The 19,470-nt window shown below is 43.3% G+C and overlaps 1 protein-coding gene across 1 annotated transcript in view; it reads right to left on the reverse strand.

The window, feature by feature from the left end:
• Window positions 1-16,149, reverse strand: part of LOC144599525 (PGAP2-interacting protein-like) — a 67,619-nt gene extending 51,470 nt beyond the window's left edge. Inside the window, exons 1-2 of the mRNA XM_078410522.1 lie at window positions 16,035-16,149; window positions 11,281-11,472 (exon numbers count right to left, since the gene is read on the reverse strand). Coding sequence (XP_078266648.1) covers window positions 11,281-11,472; window positions 16,035-16,104 — 262 coding nt within the window. The 5' untranslated portion in view covers window positions 16,105-16,149. The remainder of the gene's footprint in view (window positions 1-11,280; window positions 11,473-16,034) is intronic.
• Between the last annotated feature and the right edge of the window lie 3,321 nt (window positions 16,150-19,470).

The following is a 19,470-nucleotide window of genomic DNA, read 5'->3' on the forward strand; positions in this document are numbered from 1 at the left end:
TCCAGTGTATACAAGCCTAGTCGCTCCAGTCTTTCAACATACAACAGTCCCGCCATTCCGGGAATTAACCTAGTGAACCTACGCTGCACGCCCTCAATAGCAAGAATATCCTTCCTCAAATTTGGAGACCAAAACTGCACACAGCACTCCAGGTGCGGTCTCACTAGGGCCCTGTACAACTGCAGAAGGATCTCTTTGCTCCTATACTCAACTCCTCTTGTCATAAAGGCCAACATGCCATTAGCTTTCTTCACTGCCTGCTGTACCTGCATGCTAACTTTAAGTGACTGATGAACAAGGACACCCAGATCTCTTTGTACTTCCACATTTCCTAACTTGACACCATTCAGATAATAATCTGCCTTCCTGTCTTACCACCAAAGTCGATAACCTCACATTTATCCACATTAAACTGCATCTGCCATGTATCTGCCCACTCACACAACCTGTCCACTCACACAACCTGTCCATCAAAGAGATTCCATAGATAAATGTAAACAAAATGCTTGTGATAAAGTCCACCTTTTTGTTTTTCTCTCCTCAAGCATTCTGCCTTCAGTGAGATTTTATAAATACATAAGGGGGGCAGGGGTAATGAGAGAGTGGGACCCCTCAGGAATCAAAGCAGTCACCTCTGCGCGGAGCCAGAGGAGATGGGCGAGGTCCTCAATGAGTATTTCTCCTCTGCATTTACCAAGGAGAAAGACAGCTCAGGATATGCACGTCCCTATTAGAGTGAAGGGCAAGGCAGGCAAACATAAGGAAGCTTGGCTGACGATAGAAATTGAGGCATTGGTCAAAAATAAGAAGGAAGCATGGGACAGGTATAGGCAGCTGGGATCAAGTATATCCCTGGAGGAGTTTCGGGAACTAAGGAGGCAAAGTAAAAAAGGAAATCAGAAGGACAATACGGAGCTAGGAGATAGCTCTGACAGATTACATTAAGGACAACCCGAGGAGATTTTATAAATACATAAGGGGGGGAAAAGGGTGACTAGAGAGAGAGTGGGACCCCTCACGAATCAAATAGGTCACCTCTGTGTGGAGCCACAGGTGATGGGCAAGGTTGTCAATGAGTATTTCTCCTCTGTATTTACCGAGGAGAAAGACAGGAGACGGGGGAACTTAGGGCAATCAATGGAAGTGTCTTGAGAGCAGTCAGTGTTACGGTCGAAGACGTGCTGAAAGTACGATCGTATATGATGGTAGACAAATATCCAGGGCCTGATCAGGTATTTCCGATGACATTGTGGGCAACTAGAGAGGAAATTGCAGGAGCCCCGGTTGAAATTTATGAGTCGTCTTTAAATACAGGAGAGGTGCTGGAAGACTGGAGGGTAACAAATGTTGTGCCTCTATTCAAGAAGGACTGCAGGGAAAATGCTGGGAACCATAGTTCCATTGAGTTTAAAATCTGTAGTTGGAAAGTTACTACATAGTATTGTGAGGGATAGGATGTACAGGCATTCAGATGGACAAGGGCTTATTAGGGATAGTCAGCATGGTTTTGTTTGTGGGAGGTTGTGTCTCACAAATCTGATTTGAATTTTTTGAAGAAGTGACCAAAATGGTCAATGAGGGCAGAGCTGTAGATGTTGTATACATGGACTTCAGAAAAGCATTCGACAAGGTGCCGCATGGTAGGCTGCTCTAGAAAGTTAGATCGAATGGGATCCAAGGAGAGATAGCTGAATGGATAGAAAATTGGCTTCATGGAAGGAAGCAGAGGGTCACGTTCATAAGTGATAGGAGCAGAATTAGGCCATTCAGCCCAACGTCTACTCTGCCATTCAATCATGGCTGATCTATCTCTCCCTCCTAACCCTTCTCCTGCCTTCTCCCCGTAACCTCTGACACCTGTGCTCTCTGCCTTAAATATATCCACTGACTTGGCCTCCACAGCCTGCTGAGGCAAAGAATTCCATAGATTCTTAGATAGTATGATGTTGTAGGGATCACTGAGACATGGCTACAAGAGGACCAGGGCTGGGAACTGAATATTCAGGGGTACACAACGTATAGAAAAGACAGACAGGTGGGCAGAGGGGGTGGGGTTGCTCTGCTGGTAAGGAATGATATTCATTCCCTTGCAAGGGGTGACATAGAATCAGGAGATGTTGAATCAGTATGGATAGAAATTAGGAATTGTAAGGGTAAAAAGACCCTAATGGGAGTCATCTATAGGCCCCCAAACAGTAGCCTCGACATAGGGTGCAAGTTGAATCAGGAGATAAAATTGGCGTGTCACAAATGTAATGCTACGGTGGTTATGGGAGATTTCAACATGCAGGTAGACTGGGAAAATCAGGTTGGAAATGGACCCCAGGAAAGAGAGTTTGTAGAGTGCCTTCGAGATGGATTCTTAGAACAGCTTGTACTGGAGCCTACCAGGGAGAAGGCAATTCTGGATTTAGTGTTGTGTAATGATCCTGATCTGATAAGGGGACTAGAGGTACAAGAGCCATTAGGAGGCAGTGATCACAACATGATAAGTTTTACTCTGCAAATGGAAAGGCAGAAGGGAAAATCGGGAGTGTCGGTATTACAGTATAGCAAAGGGGATTACAGAGGCATGAGGCAGGAGCTGGCCAAAATTGACTGGAAGGAGGCCCTAGCAGGGAAGACGGTAGAACAGCAATGGCAGGTATTCCTGGGAATAATGCAGAGGTTGCAGGATCAATTTATCCCAAAGAGGCGGAAAGACTCTAAGGGGAGTAAGAGACACCTGTGGCTGACGAGGGAAGTCAAGGGCAGCATAAAAATTAAGGAGAGGAAGTATAACATAGCAAAGAAGAGTGGGAAGACAGAGGATTGGGACTCTTTTAAAGAGCAACAAAAGTTAACTAAAAAGGCAATACGGGAAGAAAAGATGAGGTACGAGGGTAAACTAGCCAATAATATAAAGGAGGATAGCAAAAGTTTTTTTAGGTACGTGAAGAGGAAAAAAATAGTCAAGGCAAATGTGGGTCCCTTGAAGACAGAAGCAGGGGAATTTATTATGGGGAACAAAGAAATGGCAGACGAGTTAAACCGTTACTTTGGATCTGTGTTTACTGAGGAGGATACACACAATCTCCCAAATGTTCTAGGGGCCGGAGAACCTAGGGTGATGGAGGAACTGAAGGAAATCCACATTAGGCAGGAAATGGTTTTGGGTAGACTGATGGGACTGAAGGCTGATAAATCCCCAGGGCCTGATGGTCTGCATCCCAGGGTACTTAAGGAGGTGGCTCTAGAAATAGTGGAAGCATTGGAGATCATTTTTCAATGTTCTATAGATTCAGGATCAGTTCCTGTGGATTGGAGGATAGCAAACGTTATCCCACTTTTTAAGAAAGGAGGGAAAGAAAACGGGTAATTATAGACCAGTTAGTCTGACATCAGTGGTGGGGAAGATGCTGGAGTCAATTATAAAAGACGAAATTGCTGAGCATTTGGATAGCAGTAACAGGATCATTCCGAGTCAGCATGGATTTACGAAGGGGAAATCATGCTTGACAAATCTACTGGAATTTTTTGAGAATGTAACTAGGAAAATTGACAGGGGAGAGTCAGTGGATGTGGTGTACCTCGACTTTCAGAAAGCCTTCGACAAGGTCCCACATAGAAGATTAGTGGGCAAAATTAGAGCACATGGTATTGGGGGTAGGGTACTGACATGGATAGAAAATTGGTTGACAGACAGAAAGCAAAGAGTGGGGATAAATGGGTCCCTTTCGGAATGGCAGGCAGTGACCAGTGGGGTACCGCAAGGTTCGGTGCTGGGACCCCAGCTATTTACGATATACATTAATGACTTAGATGAAGGGATTAAAAGTACTATTAGCAAATTTGCAGATGATACTAAGCTGGGGGGTAGTGTGAATTGTGAGGAAGATGCAATAAGGCTGCAGGGTGACTTGGACAGGTTGTGTGAGTGGGCGGATACATGGCAGATGCAGTTTAATGTAGATAAGTGTGAGGTTATTCACTTCGGAAGTAAGAATAGAAAGACAGATTATTATCTGAATGGTGTCAAGTTAGGAAGAGGGGATGTTCAACGAGATCTGGGTGTCCTAGTGCATCAGTCACTGAAAGGAAGCATGCAGGTACAGCAGGCAGTGAAGAAAGCCAATGGAATGTTGGCCTTCGTAACAAGAGGAGTTGAGTATAGGAGCAAAGAGGTCCTTCTACAGTTGTACCGGGCCCTGGTGAGACCGCACCTGGAGTACTGTGTGCAGTTTTGGTCTCCAAATTTGAGGAAGGATATTCTTGCTATTGAGGGCGTGCAGCGTAGGTTGACTAGGTTGATTCCCGGAATGGCGGGACTGTCGTATGTTGAAAGGCTGGAGCAATTAGGCTTGTATACACTGGAATTTAGAAGGATGAGGGGGGATCTTATTGAAACATATAAGATAATTAGGGGATTGGACACATTAGAGGCAGGAAACATGTTCCCAATGTTGGGGATGTCCAGAACAATGGGCCACAGTTTAAGAATAAGGGGTAGGCCATTTAGAACGGAGATGAGGAAGAACTTTTTCAGTCAGAGAGTGGTGAAGGTGTGGAATTCTCTGCCTCAGAAGACAGTGGTGGCCAGTTCGTTGGATGCTTTCAAGAGAGAGCTGGATAGAGCTCTTAAGGATAGCGGAGTGAGGGGGTATGGGGAGAAGGCAGGAACGGGGTACTGATTGAGAGTGATCAGCCATGATCGCATTGAATGGCGGTGCTGGCTCGAAGGGCTGAATGGCCTACTCCTGCACCTATTGTCTATTGTCTATTCACCACCCTCTGGCTAAAGAATTTCATCCTCATCTCCTTCCTAAAAGAACGTCCTTTAATTCTGAGGCTATGACCTCTAGTCCTAGACTCTCCCACTAGTGGAATCATCTTCTCCACATCCACTCTACCCAAGCCTTTCATTGTTCTATATGGTTTCAATGAGGTCCCCCCTCATTCTTCTAAACTCCAGCAAGTACAGGCCCAGTGCCGTCAAACACTCATCATATGTTAACCTACTCATTCCTGGGATTATTCTCGTAAACCTCCACTGGATCCTCTCCAGATCCTTCCTCAGATATGGTGCCCAAAACTGCTCACAAAATTCTAAATGCGGCCTGACCAGCACCTTATCGAGCCTCAGCATTACATCCCTGTTTTTGTACACAAGCCCTCTCAAAATAAATGCTTGCATTGCGTTTGTTTCCTTTACTACCAATTCAACTTGCAGATTAACTTTTTGGGAATCCTGCACCGGCACTCCCCAATCTTTTTGCACCTCCGATTTCTGGATTCTCATCCCATTTAGAAAATAATCTACATCTTTATTCCTACTACCAAAATGGATGACCACAATTTGCTACACTATATTCCATCTGCCACTTCTTTGCCCACTCTCCCAACCTATCCAAATCCTTCTGCAGACCTCCCCTTCACAATGCCATGTTGACTCCGGTCTATTTTATCGTGAACTTCAAAGTACTCCATCTTTATGATGGACCCTAAAATCTTACCATCCACTGGTCAGACTAACCGGCCTATAGTTCCCACTAATCTGCTTTGCTTACTTCTTGTGCAGCGGGGCAATATTGGCAATTTGCCATTCATCTGGAACCACTCCTGACTCTAGTGATTCCTGAAATATCACTGTGATGGTGGAAAGTTGCTTCTCGGGTTGGAGGCCTGTGACTAGTGGTGTGCCTCAGGGTTCGGTACTAGGCCCGTTATTGTTTGTCATCTACATCAATGATTTGGATGAGAACATACATGGCAAGATTAGCAAGTTTTCTGATGATACATAAGTGGGTGGTTTTGCAGATAGTGAAGATGGTTGTGAACAATTGCAGCAGGATCTTGATCAATTGGCCAGGTGGGCTGAGGAATGGTTGATGGAATTTAATACAGAGAAATGTGAGGTGTTGCGTTTTGGGAAGTCTATATCAGCAGGACCTACACAGTGAATGGTAAGGCTCTGGGGAGTGTTGTAGAGCAGAGGGATCTAAGAGTGCAGGTGCATGGTTCCTTGAAGGTGGTCTAAAAGGCTTTTGGCGCATTGGTCTTCATCAGTCAGAGTATTGAGTATAGACGTTGGAAGGTCATGTTGCAGTTGTATAAGACGTTGGCGAGGCCGCATTTAGAGTATTGTGTTCAGTTCTTGGCACCATGTTATAGGAAAGATGTTAATAAGCCTGAAAGGGTACCGAAAAGATTTACGAGGATGTTGCCAGGACTAGAGGGTCTGAGGCTATAGACAGAAGCTGAGTAGGCTGGGACTCTATTCCTTGGATGCAGGAGGAAGAGGTGTGATCTAATAGAGGTGTATAAAATCGTGAGAGGAATAGATCGGATAGATGCACAGTGTCTTGCCTAGTGTAGGTGAATCAAGGATCAGATGACATAGGTTTAAGGTGAAGGGGAAAAGATTTAATAGGAATCAGAGGGGTAACTTTTTCATACAAAGTGTGGTGGGTGCATGGAACAAGCTGCCAGAGGAGGTAGTCGAGGCAGGGACTATCTCAATGTTTAAGAAATAGTTAAACAGTTAGTAGCTGGGGCATGTTGGCTGGGGTGGCCAAATTGGGCCAAAGGGCTTGTTTCCACGCACTATGATTCTATGTTCTCCTGTCGGTATGCAAAAGCTATTTAAGGTCTCCTTTAGGGTGGAGACAGGAATGTTGAGCCACCATATTATTAAATTATTTCACGATGCAATAAATTGGGATACCACAGTACAATACAATCTACCTGAGGAATTTTCCCTCAAAGAATTCTTTGTTCTCAGACACTGTGCACTGCAGGAGAGTCTGTGGGCGAGGAATATGCAAGAAGGATGTACAAGAGAAATGGGTGGGTGGAGAAACAGTCACCAGTGGCCCCGGATTTAGCACAGAGACGAAAGGAGCTTCTCTGTTGGCCAGGCGCGACAATAAATCTCTCCCCTCTCACCTTGAACCTATGCCCTCTAGCTTTTGAATCCTCCACCATGGGAAAAAGACTGTGATCGTTTACTTTACCCATGGGTCACATGATCTTGTACACCTCAATAAAGTCACCCGTCAGGCTCCTATGCTCCAAAGGAAAAAGTAAAGAAAAATTAGTAAACAAAAGTTTTAACATCTTTTGGGCAGCAACACTTCTTGTTCCTTAAATAATAGGTCTGATTAATAAGGACTGAAATAATTCTAGTCAAATAACTTGAAAACAAACATCAGGCTTGTGGTGTGCAGTGTACCTCTCTGCTGTTTCAGATAATGGCAGTGATCCACCTAGGGAGCTTTAACCAATATTTAACCCAAAAGTATTTGTTTTATGTGAAGTATGTGGGCGGCACGGTGGCGCAGCGGTAGAGTTGCTGCTTTACAATGAATGCAGCGCCGGAGACTCAGGTTCGATCCTGACTACGGGTGCTGTCTGTATGGAGTTTGTACGTTCTCCCCGTGACCTGCGTGGGTTTTCTCCGAGATCTTCGGTTTCCTCCCACACTCCAAAGACGTACAGGTATGTAGGTTAATTGGCTGGGCAAATGTGAAAATTGTCCCTAGTGGGTGTCGGATAGTGTTAGTGTGCGGGGATCGCTGGGCGGCGCGGACCCGGTGGGCCGAAGGGCCTGTTTCTGCGCTGTATCTCTAAATCTAAATCTAAAAATCTAAGCACAGCATATTATAATTTCTAGGTTTAATGTTTCTGAGCAGCAAATGAAAAATAAAAAGCCGTATTTGCCGTGAAAGCAGAAATAAAAATAGAAAATGCTGTAAATATTCAACAGGCAGTTTGTGGGGAGTGAAAGAGGTCAAATTCAAAGTTTCAGGTCAAATGACTTACCATATAAATTAATATTTGAGTCAGAGATGCACAGCAGTGAAATAGGCTCCTTGGCCCACCTTGTCCATGCCAACCAAGCTAGTCCCTTCAACCTGTATTGACCCATAGCCCTCAAAACCCTTCCTATCCATCGATATATCTGTCCAAATGTTTTTTTAAAGTCGCGATTGTATCCTCGTCGATAGCTTCCTCTGACAACTCATTCCGGATACGGACTATCCTCCAAGTGAGGTCTGAGGTCCCTCTTAAATCTCTCCCCTCTCACCTTCAACCTATGCCTTGAATCCTTGAATCTCGTTTTAGAATCGTCTACCCTAGGGAAGAGACTGAGTGTTCACTTTATCCATGGCCCCCTTGTACACTTCAATAAAGTTACCACTCAGGCTCCTACGCTCCAAAGAAAAAAGTCCCAGCATGTCCAACCTCTCGTTATAACTCAACCCTGCAAACTCAGGTAACATCGTGGTCAATCAACTTAATCACATCCTTCGACCAGAACAGTGCACAGTACTTACTCCGAGTGTGTTCTCACTGACACTTGTACAGTCAACCAAGACAATAAGAAGAAAGTCACCTTTCACAGGTCAGTAGTCTGTGATTAGTGCAGTATCACAGGAATCATTGCTATTCACAATCTGACAGCAATCTGACCATGTGGGATTGGAAGATGGAGGAAGATGTAATGGGCTTCCCCAGACTGCTTCAAGGAATGGTGGGTTTGAGCAGAGATGGAGTACTGAGTAAAGTAACTCTCTGTGGGCGGTGAGAAAGTCTTTGATCCATGTACAGATGGAGGGTGAGAAGCCTAGGCCAATCAGTTTGTTGATTAAAATGTCTGGAATGATTGTATTGAATGCTGAGCGATAATCAATGAATAACATCCACACATAGCTTTCCCGATGTTCCAAGTGGGTCAGAGCGGTGTGAGTTGCTATGACGACAGCATCCTCAGTCGATCTGTTATCTCTGTAGGCAAACTGATATGGGTCGAAGGAGGAAGATAGACTGGTTCTAATGTGATGCAAGACTAGTTTCTCGAAGCACTTCATAATCACTGGTGTAAGTACAATCGGTCTATAATCATTCAGGTCCTCAGGGACTGTTTTTTTGAGAATAGGAATGATAGTGGCTGACTTTAAGCAGGGTGGTATAACAGCTTGTGACAGAGAGATGTTAAAAATCTTTATGAAGACCCCAGCGAGTTGGTCAGCACATGCCCGGAGTATTTTACTTAGGAAACCATCAGGTCCAGCAGCCTTACTTGGATTTACCGACCTCAGCACACGCCTCACATCCTGTTCCTGTAGTGTGAGTGTGTGGGTGTTAGAGGCGGGTGGTGGCAGCGAGTCAGTAGTAGGCCTATTAGCCTCAAACCGGGTGACAAAACGGTTAAGCTCCTCCTCGTCGGCATTTACAGTGCTGTTGGTACTGCCTTTATAGTTGGTTATGTGCTGTAACCCTTGCCACACTCTTCGTGGGTCGTTGTGTGACAGGTGGTCCTCGATCCTCCTCTTGTAGGTCACCTTGGCCTCCTTTATGCCTCTCTTCAGGTCAGCTCTCGCGGTGCTGTACTGGGCTCGGTCACCTGACCTGAAGGCGGTGTTGCGGTTTTTAAGAAGTGTTTGGACGTCCCTTGTCATCCAGGGTTTCTGATTGGGAAACACCCGGATGCGTTTATTGACTGTAACGTTGTCAATGCAGCTTTTAATGTAAAAAGGCACAGTTTCTGTGTATTCCTCCTAGTCCCCTTGACCAAATAAATCCCATTCTATGTGATCAAAGCAATCCTGTAGCTGGGATAGGGCCCCTTCGGGCCAAGTTGTGATGGTTTTGTTGTTCTTCCGAGGGGGGTGTATGCAGGAAACGGGAGCAGTGAAAGGTAGCCCGACTGGCCAAGGTGAGGTAGAGTTACAGTTCTGTAAACATGTGTAACGTTTGAGTAAACATGGTCTAAAGTGTTTTTCCCCCTTGTTGCACATTTCACATGCTGGTAAAAGTTGGGGAGTACTGTTCTAAAACATGCTTGATTAAAATCCCCTGCTATGATATGTGCACCGGGTGGGCTCGCTGCTGTTTGCTTACAATGGCTAGTAAGTGGCTGAGAGCAATGCTAATATTAGCTTCGGGAGGAATGTAGAGAGCAGTGACTATCACTACGCTCAGCTCTCGGGGTAAATAGAAGGGTCTACATAAAACTGAGAGAGCTTCAAGATCAGGACAACAATGTCGGGCAACAATCCTGCGGTTGGCACACCAGTCATTGTGTAGATAGACACAGAGCCCCCCTCCTCTGCTCTTACCCGACTCCTTGCTTCTGTCCTGCCTGTAGCTAGTTGCACTGCGGCATCAGGGATTAACGGGTGTAACCAGCTTTTGGTTATAATCATCACACAGCAGGTCCGGACGATGGAATTAGAAGCGATCAACAGCTCCAATTCATCCATTTTATGCGTGACAGATCGGGCGTTTGTGAGGAAAATACTCGGAAGTGGAGGTTTGTGCGGTTGCTTCCTTAGCCTAGCCAGTAATCCTGCCCGGCATTCTCGCTTCTGCTTCCTCTCTCTTCGCCGTCCACGTCGCCTGCCGGTCCAACTCACAATCCACGGTGACCCCTGTGGTCTAGCGATGTCCTCCTCTATGTTGTAAACCCTCTGAAAGTCACTTGTGATGACGGAAAAGGGTCGCATCTCCGTTGAGGAAGAGATTTTTAAAAAGGTTTTTCCTACCCCCCCCTCCCCCGCTCCACACAATACACCGCTAAAAATAGGCTATTACGTATATCTAACGCTAACAATTAGACAAAAAAAGAAGAAAGACAAACAGACTACCGGCGAGCCACAGCTGCAGGGGCAGCGCCGCCACTTCCGAAACGAATTGGCTTGATGTAATTGTAAATTGTCCGTAGTTTGTAGGATGGTGTTAGTGTATGGGGATCGTGGTCAGCGCAGTCTCGGTGGGCCGAAGGGCCTGTTTCCACATTGTATGCCTGTTTCCACACTGTATCTCTAAACTAGACCAAACTAAACATATATTGAGTGTGTAGGAAAGAACTGCAGATGCTGGTTTAAATCACAGATCGACACAAAATGCTGGAGTAACTCAGCGGGACAGGATGCATTTCTGGAGAGAAGGAATGGGTGAGGTTTCGGGTGGAGACCCTTCTTCAGACTGAAGAAGGGTCTCCACCCAAAACGTCCCACATTCCCAAACCTATATTGAACTGGACTTGCAATTCTTTAAATATAATTAGTGGATAAACATGGGCTCTGGGCTGATCTACTTTGTACCTCGATGTAATCAAATAAAATAGGATGTGTAACTTGTTACCTTCCCATCACGCAATAATGATTTTCTGTTTTTTTGCGTTGGTGCATATTTGGGATTTGTTTCAACAGTAACCCGCTGAGATGGCAGGTGCAGGCACAAGATTAAACAAATAAATATGTTTACTAGTTATGGAAAAGCAAAACACTCACTTACCTATAGTGATCAGCCTGAGAAGGGCCAGGACATACTTGTTATTAGCCAATTTCCACACTGCCGAGATGTTTAATATTAAAGGTGTGCAATAAACTGCAGCGAAGACTTCATAGCCAGAGAGATCCAAAATCTGAAGCGGGAAGTACCAGATCATCGGGGGCAAACCATAGTAAAGGGAGAGGGAAATGTAACCTGAAATTAAAATTGAAAACAAAACAATTTAGAAAATGGACAAGAAAAATCGTGAATTGCAAGAGGAAAGGCCAATTGTTTTGATCAGGTTTTACACATTCTCTCATCAAATTTCAAACAGTAACATACATTTGATGTGTTTTTATTCATGGCATCACAAAAAAATGACAATAAAAAACTCATGCACCATTCGTTGGCTGTGTTTTTTTTAAATGCGTTTATCTGCACTGTACATCCAAATGCAAAACTGCTCTGATTAATTAGAATCTTACTTGCTTACAATATAATTTATTTCCAGCAAATCAATATATTCAGATTGATGTGCAAGGTACATCTTCAGGTGACTGCAAGGTTACAATTTAAGGCTGATATGACCACATTTAATGGTGCTTATTGTGTGAACAACTGTGGAGAAACAGTTAAGCAAGTTTGCTTGCACATGTTCGTGGAATGCAATCAATAAAATAGAATCTTGTCATAATATTTGTACTTGTTATGACAATAACATAGATATTTTTCTCTGCCATGGAGTCATCACCCATTGACAAAGTTATGAATACATAGTGCTCTCATTTAGACATTAACTGCTTCCAATAGCCTGTGTGAACATTTTAATCTTACTTGCAAATTTCCTATGGATCTACAATTTTAGCCAATTTAATCTAGATTTAATTTATGTGAAGAATATCCATTTGCATGTTTTCATATCTTTCCAAAATCCCAAACCAATTTCAATCTAATAAATTACTGGTAAGTATGGTAGTTATTTATTGCATAGTGGCATCACAAAAACAGGAACAAGACAAATGTAGGTACTTCATTTTACAACAACAATTTCCAAATGAATATGGTCAAGTTAATGACACAATTCCCTAATCTCAAATAGAAACTAGGGATCTTTAACATTCATGTAAATCTCTGCAATTAGATTTACTAATAACCCATTGGAAGGGCAATAACTCTTGCAACGTGGAACTCTCAGTACAAGAGGTGGCACAGTGGTAGAGTTACTGCCTTACAGAGCCAGAGACTCTGTCATGTGGACTTCGCACATTCTCCTTGTGACGGCGTGGGTTTTCTCTGGCTGCATTTTCTGGTGCATTTCCTCATGCATTGCAAAGATGTACAGGTTTGTAAGTTAATTGGCTTCTGTAAATTTTCCCTAGTGTCTAGGATAGAACTAGTGCCGATCGATGGTCGGCGTGCACTTGGTGGGCACTGTATCTCTAAACAAAATTAAACTTGGTTAAAAATGTCAGTGTGTTACTCGACATCCATAACCATCTCCCTCCACTACTGGTTGAAGCTTTGTTGTTAATTCATATTCAGGGATTCATTTTTGGAAACCTGAGCTGATGAGGTCTGTCCCCATTAGACAGAGATATTGGGAATCTGCAGGCACTTCCTGAGATCGCTCCTCTCGGATTTCTTAATAGCCACCTCAGTCTTCTTTCAAGATAAAGATGACTCTGTTCCTCAATTTTTAATTGCTCCTCCAGCCTCACAGAGGTTATTCAGTTAAATCCAGGACTGTTAAATACTGTATCTTACAGGATCCTGTATCTGTGCTTCCTTTCAACTTTATGTCCTTCATTATTTTCAGTTACAGAACATTTCACAAGTGAAATGAATTACTTTGTGCAAACATAACAGGAAATCAGATAGTGACAAATGCTCACTAAAGGATACTTGTGAACCAGTTAAATAAGTAATGATTTACAGTTCCACTTTGTCCCAAGTCACAAAAATAAACAAACGCCTTTTCCTGAATTGTACAAATGGAGGAAGTAATTAAAAATAAATAAATAGAGGGATCTAATAACAGACATCACTTAGTGCTGAATTTATGAAAGGCCAAATCTGTCCATTCCAAGTAGCTGCCATCCAGCCAAGGCTCATCCTACCAACACTGGTAGAGGTTTGCAGGAAGCAGGAGTCAAGGAGAAGGACGACCAGAATAAGTCAGAAAAGTCGACACTCAAGATTCAGACTGGAGGATATTTGTAATAGCCTCAACCAAAAACAAAACCATCAACCTTCACATACCAGCCTGGAAATTTGCATACAAATCGCTCTCAAGGTATAATATTACTCCCCCTTGGTAAAATTATAAGCAGAGTTAAATGATGTTTCCATTGTCTGTATTCCCTGTATCCATAGCAGGAAAAAAATCTAAACAACATCGGTCTTTGTTTTGCCATATATTTATTAGAGTATATAACGCAAACTCTTCCAAGAGATGCATTATTTTGCTGTTCAACCCGGGCCGAAGTAAAATGTCTTAATTAAGAACCCAATAATATATGGTGGCAAGAAGCAAATAAAGTATTTTCCAACAACCAAAATAAGTATTTCATTGTATAAGAAAATAACTGCAGATGCTGGTACAAATCGATTTATTCACAAAGTGCTGGAGTAACTCAGCAGGTCAGGCAGCATCTCGGGAGAGAAGGAATGGGTGACGTTTCGGATCGAGACCCTTCAGTCTGAAGAAGGGTCTCGACCCGAAACGTCACCCATTCCTTCTCTCCCGAGATGCTGCCTGACCTGCTGAGTTACTCCAGCACTTTGTGAATAAAAGTATTTCATTGTATTGGATTTACTATATGTAGGGTAAATATAAAAGTAGCGTGCATTTATATATCAATAGATTGAAAATGAAAGACAAAAAATAACAAATTATAACCAAATATAAAATCTCTAGAGATCACATTTATAAAATGATCAGCGAATGAGCTCAATGAATGCAGATCGAGAGAAGGAATGCAGGTATTTGCAATAATTACTTTCATTAATCTGGCGCCGAAGAAAAACAAACAAAGTTATGGTAAAATATCTCTGCAGCATCTCAGAATCTGTAAATTGCACAATAAACTGCAGGTGCCGAAAAATTTTCAGCAAATCAAGAAACATTTGTGCAGATGACCCTTTGCATGAACTGATAAATGTTACATATAAGCACATTGTAAACATCGAAGGGGCAGGGAAAGAATGGGTGTGGGCTAAAAAAAGAGATCCTGTATTTCCACCATCGAGTGAAGACGTAATCGTTATCAACGTGAAAAGGATAAATGGGCATTTCACCACCCCACTCAACATTTAAATTTCAGTTTATGACATGCATATTTCAAAAACATAAGTATTAGGATCAATATTGCTGTTGCCATTAGTAGCTTCTATCCATCCTTCATTTCATTTATCCAAGTACCATTCAACTTTACCTCGCACCACCATTAAACCTTTCAGGTCTTTTTCCCAACACAACACCGCCCTGCCCCTCAATCATCTATCTCCATGTCAGTTTGCATAAAACCTGTCACATCTATAAAACCTATTCTGCTTCCAGATCTAAAATATTAGTTCTGTTTCTATTTCCACATATGATGTCAGGTATACCATTCACCAAATATCTGATATTTCCCAAATATTATTGAATATATTTCCAAACTCATTCTGAATCAGTTTTTCTCTGTACTGCCACAAAACATTCATATCTGAACATTCACATCTGAACATTCATTATCTGATAAAAAAAGAGAAAGAGTGTTTTTAATTCATAACATCTGCTATTCCCAACTAGCTGCCAAGAGACGATCGCATTTCTTGAAACACAATTCACAAGTGGTTCCTCTCACAGTGTGCACTCCACACCAAGAAGGCATCAAGCCATTTTGGCCGTGGGATTGTGGTGACATCGAGTCCAGACCAATACGTACGGCGGGGTACCTTCAGCAAAAGGGCATAATGGAACCAGTTGGGTTTTACTACAACTACTTTGCTTTATGGTTCCTTGATTTGATCTGTATAATTGTTGAAACAGCTTTTAGATTATAAGTGTAGGAAAGAACTGCAGATGCTGGTTTACATCGAAGATAGACACAAAACGCTGGAGTAACTCAGCGGGACAAGCAGCATCTCTGGAGAGAAGGGAATGGGTGACGTTTCGGGTCGAGACCCTTCTTCAGATTTAGATTATAAAGCTGTCGCAGGAAGGCTTGAACTATACATGTCCAGATTATTCCTCCAAATTTCTGGATTAATGATTCAATCATACATACTCAACTGAGCTTCAGAAAGTTCCACCTTATTAACTATCGAGACAGCAAAAAAGGTTTTTAAAAATGTCACAGGAAAAAATGTTTTGTTACAATAGACAATAGACAATACCACCTGTACAGAGAGAATCAGTGTTTGTTTCTCAAGTAGTCCAGAGCATGATGCCCATTGTCAGATTTTAAAGGTTTCATTAATTTAAGCAAATAAACCAGTCTTGATATTACTCTTTATTAATGACAATACAGCATTTTGTTTCCCACACGACCAATGAACTATTCATATGATTACAATTAATAATGCATGCGGGTTTGAAAACCATGATTAAACTCTATTCTTGATCATATTTTCAATAAATAATCCAATATTACTTTCCTCAGACTTTTTTTACTGTAATTTTTTTTAAAAACTATAATGTCTTAATTTTCTGACAACCCATCATCGTATTTCAGACAAATGAATAATGCAATAACAGCCCAAGCAATAACAGATTTGAAATGGCAACTTACCCAAGAAAACTTCCAACAGTAGGTCCCTGTACAAGGCAAGCATTTCTCCACGGGATTTACAGTGGTTCATATCTTGAACAATTAAAAAACGTTATGAGAGGCGAGCTTAATACCAGCAGGAGAGCATTGCAGGTATGTGAATCCTTCAATTATTCATCAGGGCAGCCACCCGAGCCCGGTGCCCCTCCTCCCGGCAGCAAGGCAAGGCAAGGCAAGGCGGGGCTGGTCCTGGTCCTGGTCCTGCTAGAGGTGCGTACCTGTTGCAAGTCCCAACTCTCCCGCTCCTCCACAAGGAGCGAGCGACGGTCCGATCTCCTGCAGTAAAGCAAGAGATATTTTTGCTTTGCTTAATATACATTGCTTTCGATCCTGGTTGATTTTCTTTTTTTTGTTGCGCCGGACTAGAAATGTACACATTGCATGTTCTTTCCAGTTACCTAAATTCCTTAGTTGAGTCACCTGAAATTGTGGGCTCTACTCAAGTGGAGCAAAGTTGGGGGGAAGTTGTCGGTGGTTGAGAAATGCAACTACAAATTGTGCATTTTATTTAACTTTGTGAATCAAATTGTATTTTAATCGAAGAAAATTAACACACTGGTATCAATATTCAAATTGCTGCTGTGTGGTCTAGGTACAGAATGTTCTGTTCTGGGGCACAATTCTGCAAAATGTGTTCACATGTTTACAAATTTAATACATTGACCAAAAAAATATATATTACCCAAAAATTATATCAAGCTAACATTTTGAACTGGGACACAATGTCTTCAGCTGTTCTACAGGCAGATTTAGGTTACAATATCTGTCATATTATATTTGATACAAGTGGGGATATGTTTCATAAAAAGCCTCAGTGGACGTTTGCTCCCGTGAGTAACCAATAATAGCACCTGCAGTACTAATTACGCCTCCATGTAAAATGTTTGGCATGCCTGGCACAGAATAATCCAGCTTGAAATCCTACAAGCAACGACACTGAAAAGAATTGTATATTTGTACCTCATTGTCTTTACTTTGACTTCAGTTTTTTTTAAGTATGTTTGCGCAACTTCTTTGCGCATTCATATATATATATATATGCCACCTTAACCCTATTAATATCTATTGCCTGATAAATTCTCCAACCATTAGATGTACAATCACATTCTTCAAGCAGGCAGCACTTTGCTCTGTACAACCTATTCAAATTAGTTCTGTTACTATAGATGTTTAAATGTTCATTATTTTTAGCCCTGGAACTTTTCTGCTAATATTGACGAATGCCTTTTATTTCGATTTCTGTTTTAGAAATGGGCATGAAGACACCCCTACTGCAACAACATAGTATTGCAACTAGAAAGGGAGGTGTCACATCAGATAAGCACTAACCTAGAGTGTGAGGCTGTGATGTTGTTAGATCCAAACCAGGTTAGTCCCAGTACACTAAATCTATCAGGGACATCCTAATGAACTAAGATTCCAAACAGCATTAAAAAAAAAAAGATTCCAGCATCTGCTGTTTAGCTTAGTTTAGTTTAGTGATACAGTGTGGAAACAGGTCCTTTGGCCCACCAAGTCCATGCTGTCCAGTGATTCCAGTACACTAGCACGATTCTACACACACATACTAGGGGCAATTGACAATTTTTACCGAAGCCAATTAACCTACAAACCGGTACGTCTTTGGAGTGTGGGAGGAAACCAGAGCGCCCAGAGAAAACCCACGCGGTCACGGGAAGAATGTACAAATTCCATACAGACAGTACCCATAGTCAGGATCGAACCCGGGTCACTGTCGCTCTAAGGCAGCAACTCTATGGCTGCGCCAGTGTGCCACCCTTTGTACATTTCACACCTCCTCTTCTCTCCTTATCTGACACTCTATTGACTCGTTTTCATCTCTAGCTATTGTCACTTACTCCACCCATCTACCAATCAAACCCCCTTCACCCGTATCATAAGGTCATAAGGCCATGTGATAGGAGTAAAATTAGGCCATTCAGCTCATCAAGTCTACTCCGCCATTCAATCATGGCTGATCTATCTCTCCCTCCTAACCCCATTCTCCTGCCTTCTGCCCATAACCTCTGACACCACACTAATCAAGAATCTATCTATCCCTGCCTTACAAATATCCATTGACTTGGTCTCCACAGCCTTCTGTGGCAGAGGATTCCACTGATTCACCACCCTCTGACTAAATAAATTCCTTCTCATCTCCTTCCTAAAGGAACGTTCTTTAATTCTGAGGCTATGACCTCTAATCCTAGGCTCTCCCACTAGTGGAAACAGCCTCTCCACATCCACTCTATCCAAGCCCTTCACTATTAGGTATGTATCAATAAGGTCCCTCCTCATTCTTCTAACCTCCAGCGAGCACAGGCCCTCTGGACCCTTTCCAGGCCCAGCACATCCTTCCTCAGATATGGTGCCCAAAATTGTTCACAATACTCCAAATGCAGCCTGACCAGCGCCTTATAGAGCCTTAGCATTACATCTCTGTTTTGTCTTATCTTAGGCCCCCTCGGTCATGGCTGACCATGGGTGATGCATCCTAGTTGGCTGCTTGCTCCACACCTCGGCTAGAGCAGCGTCGCTTGTGGCTGAAGAGACCAATGCGGGAGTGACAGTCTCAATCACAAAGGTCACATTTGTGTGTGGACTCTGGTCTGTCGAAGTTGCTGCGCTCCTTTCTGCGTGCCCGCTTTTCTGCCGCTGCGTTCATCAGTTTCTCTTCCCCCGTTTTGAGATGTTGGTTCATGGTACCTCTCCACCTTGTGCGGTCAGCTGCAAGGCTCTCCCAGGACTCCACATCGATGTCGAGCACCTTCAAATCTCTCTTGCAGACATCCTTGTAACGTAGCTGGGGGCGGCCGATGGTTCTCCTCCCAGATGTTAGCTCTCCATAGAGGATGTCTTTTGGAATACGGCCATCCTCCATGCGGTGGACATGGCCCAGCCACCGCAGCCTGTGCTGCCTGAGTAGAGTGTACATACTCGGAAGGCCAGCGCGAGACAGAATCTCGGCGTTGGACACTCTGTCTTGCCAGGATATACCCAGGATACGGCTGATGCTTCTAAGGTGGAAGGTGTTGAGTCTTCTCTCCAGTCTGGCATATGTAGTCCATGTCTCACTGCCGTACAGCAGCGTGCTGTTGACACAGGCGTTGTAGACTGCTATCTTTGTCTTCACTGTCAGCTTTGGATTGGTCCACACTCGAGTTGTGAGGCGAGCGAGAGTTGTAGCTGCCTTCCCGATCCTCTTGTCAATCTCTGTGTCCAAGGAGAGGTTGTCGGTGATGGTGGAGCCGAGGTACATGAACTGATGGACGGCATTGAGTTCGTAGTCGTCGATGGTGATGACAGGCGGTGCCTTTGTATCCTGTCCCAGGACATTCGTCTTCAGGCTGATGGTCAGCCCAAAGTCCTTGCAAGCCCAATAGAAGAGGTCCATCAA

The sequence above is a fragment of the Rhinoraja longicauda genome, chromosome 1 (genome assembly GCF_053455715.1).
Source record: "Rhinoraja longicauda isolate Sanriku21f chromosome 1, sRhiLon1.1, whole genome shotgun sequence".
Classification (NCBI taxonomy): Eukaryota; Metazoa; Chordata; class Chondrichthyes; order Rajiformes; family Arhynchobatidae; genus Rhinoraja; species Rhinoraja longicauda.